The sequence below is a fragment of the Panthera uncia genome (assembly GCF_023721935.1).
Source record: "Panthera uncia isolate 11264 chromosome B3 unlocalized genomic scaffold, Puncia_PCG_1.0 HiC_scaffold_1, whole genome shotgun sequence".
NCBI classification, from domain to species: Eukaryota; Metazoa; Chordata; class Mammalia; order Carnivora; family Felidae; genus Panthera; species Panthera uncia.
Window position 1 is genome coordinate 43,444,205 of NW_026057582.1, and position 7,741 is coordinate 43,451,945.

The 7,741-nt window shown below is 35.5% G+C and overlaps 1 protein-coding gene across 16 annotated transcripts in view; it reads right to left on the reverse strand.

Annotated features, from left to right (window-relative positions):
- Positions 1-7,741, reverse strand: part of KTN1 (kinectin 1) — a 108,195-nt gene that overhangs the window by 42,262 nt on the left and 58,192 nt on the right. For all 16 annotated transcript variants that reach the window (XM_049612713.1, XM_049612711.1, XM_049612716.1 and 13 more), the window contains exons 11-18: positions 6,416-6,582; positions 5,707-5,775; positions 4,223-4,260; positions 3,445-3,535; positions 3,039-3,107; positions 2,474-2,511; positions 2,245-2,326; positions 367-435 (exon numbers count right to left, since the gene is read on the reverse strand). In XM_049612713.1, coding sequence (XP_049468670.1) covers positions 367-435; positions 2,245-2,326; positions 2,474-2,511; positions 3,039-3,107; positions 3,445-3,535; positions 4,223-4,260; positions 5,707-5,775; positions 6,416-6,582 — 623 coding nt within the window. The remainder of the gene's footprint in view (positions 1-366; positions 436-2,244; positions 2,327-2,473; positions 2,512-3,038; positions 3,108-3,444; positions 3,536-4,222; positions 4,261-5,706; positions 5,776-6,415; positions 6,583-7,741) is intronic.

The window sequence follows — 7,741 nt, forward strand, 5'->3', positions numbered from 1 at the left end:
CCCCTTAACTCTCTTTTTAAGAAGCCACTGTTGCCTTAGAGAAAAAGGTGAGGCTCCAAAAATGTAAGGACTTTTATCCTGAGAGCCAACTGTATCAAAAGGCCTTAAATGCTTTTTATGTATCCTATTACACTTTTTTTTAAAGTGCTTATAAATAGGAGGTTAGCATTAGCTTTCTCTCAGGGAAGAAAAATTCTATTTCCCTTAATTTAGGCACCTGATAAGCACAAGATGAATAGAAATGCAATGAAAAGACTTATCTATCGCTTAAGTAAAACTCCTCAAAAGGAATGCGTTGGTTAATATTTAAGAACCAGATCTTGTTAATATTAGATAGTTCTACCCTGTGATTCACAAAAGCCTTACCTGTTCAGAAACAAGAGTCTGTAGCTTCTGAACTTCTAACTGTAATGCTTTGTTTTGGTCATTTAGAATCTGAAAGAAAGAATCTCAGAGTTTACTTATTAAGAAAAGGTAACCAAGCAATCATCTGAATGGGTTAAAAAAAAAAAAAAAAACAACCCATATTATTCAAGTACTCATAAAGTGACAAGTGAATTATATACAAATGTAATACAAATCTCATGTGGTTTCATTTTCCAGTTTCAATGAATATATATTTTCAAAACACAGAAACACAGTACTAATATATAAAGTACATGTACAATTGATGAGGGAAACAAAGGTAAGAGAAATGTAGCTTAAATTAAATTTCCTTACAACTTGCAGCCCACTGATAAACTCCTGAAACATGCAGAGCGTGACCTTCCTCAAGAAACTCATTGCTGCCTTGGTGCCTTAATGTTTATGTTTCATTAAAAACTAAAAGTAACCTTATCTTAACAGCAGCTAGTCTCTTCAAGATCCTGAAAGCCTTGCTTCAAAATTCCTTAGAAACTTACTTCCCCCACTCCCTCCACAAACTTAAAAGTATATAGTCACACCTCACAATCCCAGTGCAGTTCTTTCTGCCCCCGGGTCATGTCCCCACGCTTTAATAAAATCACCTTTTGCACCAAATGTCTCAAGAATTGTCTTAGGCGTGTACTCATGAACCCCACTTTAAATTTCATCACAATGAAAATCAAAATCATCAGTTTCTACTGAGCCCCCAAATCAGTCACGTGCTTTATCTGAAAACAGTATTAACACTGTGCTTAGAATTATTTCATGTGTATTTCAAAGAATTCAGTTTGTGCCACTGGATTCTGAGATCCTGCCTTGATAAGTGAGTAAATATGGGATTCTTATAAAATAAATGCAAAAAGGGGCGCCTGGGTGGCTCAATCGGTTAGGTGTCCAACTTGGGCTGAGGTCATGATGTCACAGTCCATGGGTTGGAGCTCTACATCGGGCTCTGTGCTGAAGACTCAGAGCCTGGAGCCTGCTTCGGATTCTGCATCTCCCTCTCTCTCTCTCTCTTTCTCTCTCTCTCTCTCTGCCCCTCCCCCACTCATGCTGTCTCTCGCTCTCAAAACTAAATAAACATAAAAAAAATCTAAAGAAATAAAATAAATGCAAAAAGAAGAATGCAAATCTCATGCACATGAAGAGATGCACCCTAGTGATAAGAATGCTTTACAATCCTCAAGCTGAGCAGCCATGACCAGAAACTGACACAATGGAGGCAGTTAAAACCATCACAAACTAAAAACTACAAACACTGAGGCAAACGTCTATTATAAGAACAGATAAGATAGTCTATGGGGCACCTGGGTGGCTCAGGTCATGATCTCGCCCTTCCTGAGTTCGAGCCCTGCGTCAGGCTCTATGCTGACAGCTCACAGCCTGCAGCCTGCTTCAGATTCTGCGTCTCCCTCTCTCTCACTACCCCTCCCCCCGTTTGTGCGCTCTCTCAAAAAAAAATAAACAAACATTAAAAAACAAACAAAAAAAGGAACAGATAAGATAGTCTAGACAAGAAGTACATGATAAAATGCACTGGTTGTAAAAGCCCCCAAATAAACTATAGTCAAACTGCATCAGACTGATTTCATATAAAAACTAGTATTTCTAGGGGACACCTAGGTGCTCAGTGGGTTGATTTTGGCTCAGCGATGCAGAGCACAGAGCCTGCCTTGGATTCTCTCCCTCTCCAGCCCTCTGCCCCTCCCCCTGCTCATGCTCACTAGCATGCTCTCTTAAATAAAAAAAAAAAAAAAACAAACCTAGTATTTCTAGATTCACTTCAACTGAAATTGTATAAGGTCGTTCTAAGCTCAGTTGACAAGCTTAATCACACACCTTAAATTCTTCCATTTTGTTTGAAATTTCACATTGCAGCTGTTCTTCAAGCAATCTTATTTGATCATCCTTAACATGAATACTACGAGAAAGAAAATCAATTGAAATACTTCATACATTCATAAAGTTTACACAAATTACATGCACAACTATCAGTTATGAGTAGCAGTAATTTCTGCAATTGAACATAAATGTAGGATGGCTCCATATACAGCAATACTTCAATCACCTTTTCTGCATCTTCTCCAGTTCACGTGCAGCAGCAGCCTGTGTTTGAAATGAGATGAGAACTGCATTATTTCTCAGGAAACACTCAAAACTATTTGTTCACTTAGTTTTATATACTGAAAAGCTACATTTTCATATATCTGGGAGTAAATAAAAGTTAAAGCAATATCCTACAGATTTCTGTAATACTTTTTGCTGTCCCAATATTCTATACTTCTCACTGATCAAATTTTACCCTAATAAAGGTATACAGTTTTTTGATTCAACGGCAGAAGGCTAAAACAAATCAGCACATTAAGAATGTTGTAACTGATTCCTTGGAGACCCTAAAAGTGATCAACTCATTCGATCGAACATTAGTTTCAACATGAAAACAGCAATATCTAGGTGGGTTGTGAGAGTCATGGTCAAATAGAAGAGGCTTTCAACAATAAACATTAGGTGAACACAAGTAACCATTATATTTACTATGTATATGAAATTAGGACTTGCAATACCAATGCAAGTAAGTATAGACTAACTGAAATTCTGAGGTGAATGTTCAACAGCAATGAAGATTTACCTACCTGTTCATTTGCCAGCGCCTGTAACTTTTGCACTTCAGCTTTTAATAAGAAATTCATATTTTGTGTATCCTACAAGAAGGAAAAATATTAAAAAATATTTAATATAATTAAAGTTTGTAAAGCATCTCTTCTACCTAAGCAAAGGTCTCAAATTACAATTTCTTAAAACAGAAAGAGAAACCATATCCTGTTACGTAGCATGTTTCCCAAATTACCGTGAATTATAGCATATGAGAAAAGTGTTCTCAACTTTTCTTAGAAAGCTAAAGAGGATTTTGTAGAAAAGACATAGGCACTTTTAAAATGAATGTAGGGTATTTTCCATTCTTGATAGACATTCATACTGATTACCATCACAAATTCAATGCCTATAAAATACTGTTGCCATTTGTAAGAATTACTGTACCTTAAGTTCCTCCTCTTTACTTGTTAAATGATCGTGTTCATTTGCTAAAGAATCTTCGGTCTGTTTTATCTGCTTATCCTTTTCAGCAATCCTTTAACAGGAAATACATTTGTACATTCAATAAACGTTTACAAGTCAAGTCACAGCTCAAGGGATTAAAAGCCTTAAATATTGTCATGCTTATTTAAATCGTTTCTCATGTAGCCATACCCTCCATTTCTAGCTCCTTTCAGTTTAGTAATAACTATCATATGTATTACTACAACTCCCTAAAATACATACCCCTATTTTAAAACTTGAGGTGAAAAGAAATAATTTGTTTAAGCTTACAAACCTGGCAATGCCAAAGCCAGATTTCAGGTCTTCTGAACTCGAGCAATTCATGTCTAAGCAAATTAAACAATACACTAAAAACAGAACCTTGTTTTGGGTATACCACCATATAGTTAAGATACAGAGTGGGTACAACTACTTATTAGACACAAAAGTAATTTACTTCCATTAATCTCAAATCACAATTCTCTCTTACATAACTGCTAAAGTCCAAATAAAAGAAAGGTTCCTCAACTCTTTTACAATAAGGACATAAAACACAAAATGTGCAATGTTTAGGAACTCAACTCACTGATGGAGGGAAGAGAGCAAAGTCGCTCCAAATCTAGTTGGGAGTATTTTCGGAACAAGTTAGAACATAAAGTAAATCCTAAGTGTTGATAAAACAGGTATCAGTTAGTGGTAACTAAGTAATTATAAGAGAAGTGTAGAAAGGCAGGCTTACACTTTATGTAATTCTTCTGCCAGAACTGAAGCAGAGGTCTAAGAAAGAAGAACAGTGTCAACATAAAAGCATTTATAAGAAAGTTTAAAAGTTGTACAATAATCAAATAGAGCTTCAAAAATTAAAAGAAATTAACGTACATCAAGTTGTTAGAGGAGTATCTGGCCCATCATGAATGTTCAATAAATAGTAGCTATTATTCTGAAAGCAACTTTGATCACTAACAAACAGTATTAAGGAATTAGATAGCACAGAACAGTTCAAATAAAACAAACTGCCAGGCCTGGGAACTGTATAACTGACAAGTAACAAATACATAGGAAAAATATCCAGAAAGGCCATTTTTCATCTTATCTTAGTAACTATTTCCAATAATGAAATGATACAGTTCATGATTAAGGTAATAACCGAGTCATTTGGTAATACACATGCTCATCTTCACTTTTCAAAAACATACTGGTAGCAGTCTCTAAATATTTAATTCCTGATAAATTTTCTAGAGCTACCTCTCAGCTAGTAACAAGATTTCAATCCACTCTGAGTTGATAATTTATATATACATGTATATTTCATATAGATAGACACCCTTTCCTATAGTAAATAATTCTTACCCAATTCATTTTAGATGATAGTTTCTACAAAGCAACTAGAAAAAAAAAAAACAAAAATGTCCCAAAAGTTTGGGAGTTTGACTTTGCATAAACCTTAAAAACAAATTGTTAACATTAAAACTGCTTTTTAACACAGAAAAGTGACTTCTATGCTAAGCTAATACTTTCTCCACAATTTTTTGAATTTTAAAGTTGAGGAATTGAAACCGAAATTCACAGTATGTATATAGTAAGTACTGAGAAATAAGTACTTAGAAGCTTTTTTTTATTTTTCTTAATGTTTTATTATAGAGATATATGCTTTAGAATATATCTATGTGGCACAGCAATGTTGCCAAAGAGTAACAGGTCTAACAACACAACTGGCAAAACTCTGGAAGGTATTCCTACTTACTAAACAGAAGTATAAGTTTTAAAGTGAATTTTTGCATATATAACCTGAGATTAATATATATTATATTAACGTACTGCTACCCTCTGAGGGTATATAAAGTTTTCCCTTATGGCTAGTTAATATTCAGCAAGCATTTTTAATACATAAACCACTATTCTTAACACCATTTGGCCAATTTCTTCTGTTTTGTGTCAAGATTATCAACATTTTTTCCTCCTATGGTAAAAACTCTCCATTAGTTGGATTTGGATTTCTTTCTTGGTGTTTTCCCATAGCACTATACATAATTATCAGAGTGCTGAGCAATCAGGATCATCACTGCTGACTGACTAGTCTCCCAACTACTAATCCTGTGCTTGGCACTCAACAGGCATTCAGATGACTATTTAAATGGCTAGGAAGCTATCAGTAAGGAAACAAACAAACAAAAAGCAGCAGCTGTTAGTAATGATAAACAACATTTTAAAAAGCACGATTACCTGGGCTGCTATCTGGGAATGGAATTGTTGAATTTGAGCTTTCAAAGCCTCGTTCTGCTCCAAAATATCCTTTCATAAATAGCAACCAAAAAGGAGAGAGGAGAAAAGTGTGCTGTTAACAAATACACCAACATATATGAACAAAATAAGGTATAAACTTCTGCTTATCTTTAAAAAGGCATTCTTAGATTCCAAAAGGCATAATTTAAACAACAATCACTAGGCACCTATTTTGAGAGTTGATTTATAAGGTATAAATTAATAAGTTGTGCTGTTTGTAATCTAACACAAAGAATTTAAAACTGTGCTTAAAGAGGACATCTTTAAGCACACAAACACACCATATCATGACAACTGCTTAAAGATTAAGCTATAATTACTCATCAACACTCCAGAATTAGGATAAAGTAGACCAACTTTTCTCTTCTACAGAGACACATCCAGCCACTGCCCACCTTTATTTTTTAAAAAGAGGGAAAATTAGGGGCACCTGGGTAGCTCAGTCAGTTGAGCATCTGGGTTTGGCTCAGGTCATGATCTCACAGTTTGTGAGTTCGAGCCCTATATCTGGCTTGCTGCTCTCAGCATAGAGCCTGCTTCAGATCTTCTGTCTTCCTTTCTCTCTCCCGTACTTGTGCTCTCTCTCAAAAATAAACGTTTAAAAAAATTAAAAAATTAAATAAAATAAAAGCAAGGGAAAATCAGATACCTGAACTTGCATCTGTAAAGATTCTTCTTTGGTCACCCTTTTTTGCTCCGATTCCATTAACTGCATTAGTCTTTGCTCCAACTGTTGTTTTGATACCAAGGTATCTGTAAGCTTACTATGAAGACTCTGTACTTCATTTTCTTTGGCCACAAATTTACTCTGTAAATCTGTAACAGAACATTGCATTTTACAAAGGTCTCTTCCTTTGCTTGGTACTACTACTCATCTTTAGCGCAGGCATTATCTCCTCTAGAGAACACACCTTGAATCTTTCCTCTTCTTCCCCTCCTGCACATGGCTCCCCTGAGCAGCCTTGGTTTACCTAATCACAGAACCTGCCACTCTGTACTAACTCTTCTCCTCACCCAGGAAGTGAGCTTTTTGAGATCAGAGATTGCCTTTTTTCTATACCCAGAGCAGTGTCCAAGGCTCACGCATAGTACATAGTCAATACCATTCACCGAATGGTACGTGAATGTTTAAAACTGTTGTATCATTTCTTGAAAGCATTCACTTCCCCCAAAGACACTTAGGAAGTTATCTAGCGTATTTCTTATAAATTCCCCATACTCTCCTACCTGGAAAACAGAGAAAGATGCTGATGGTTAACAAATGCGCTGGTATAGAATAAAGTAAAACTTGTCTGCCTACTTCTCTTCTTAGCAATGACCCCAAAACAACAAAGAAAATAAGCAACAAGCACAAACTATCTTTGATGCAATCAGAGTATGAATGTAACTCCAAATCACAGAAATTAAGATAAAATGGAGAGATGATCACTAACTTGGAAGGGGAAAGTGTTCCAGAAATCTGGAAAGGCTCAGGAAATGGAGAGACCAGGTATCATGAGAGCTGCCTTTGGCCCCATAACATAAACAAGTTCACCACCACTACCATCAAGGAAGGGAGGCATATAGAAAGAAAAAGAGTGTGTGTGTGTGCACATATCACATTTTAAGAAAATCTATTAATGCCCTAACAAGACACTAGTAACAGAATGAAACACAACTCAAAAAAGAACTCTTGATAATTAAACATATAATGGTCATTTCAGGATTAGAACTCGAAAGAGCACAATATTTCTTTACCAGCAATAGTAAAAGTTAAAACACTGAATGCCTTCACATTTCTGTGGGGGAAAATTATTTATAACCTAGAACTCTACATCCAAACTACCAATCAAGCATGAAGGTAGAAAGAATAAAAACATTTTCAGATATGCAAAGCCTCAACAAATGTACTTAAAGGCATACTCTTATGCTATTAAAAGATATGCTATTGAATGAGAGAGGAAAGCAAGAAAGATGGCGGTGACAGAGTATTCAA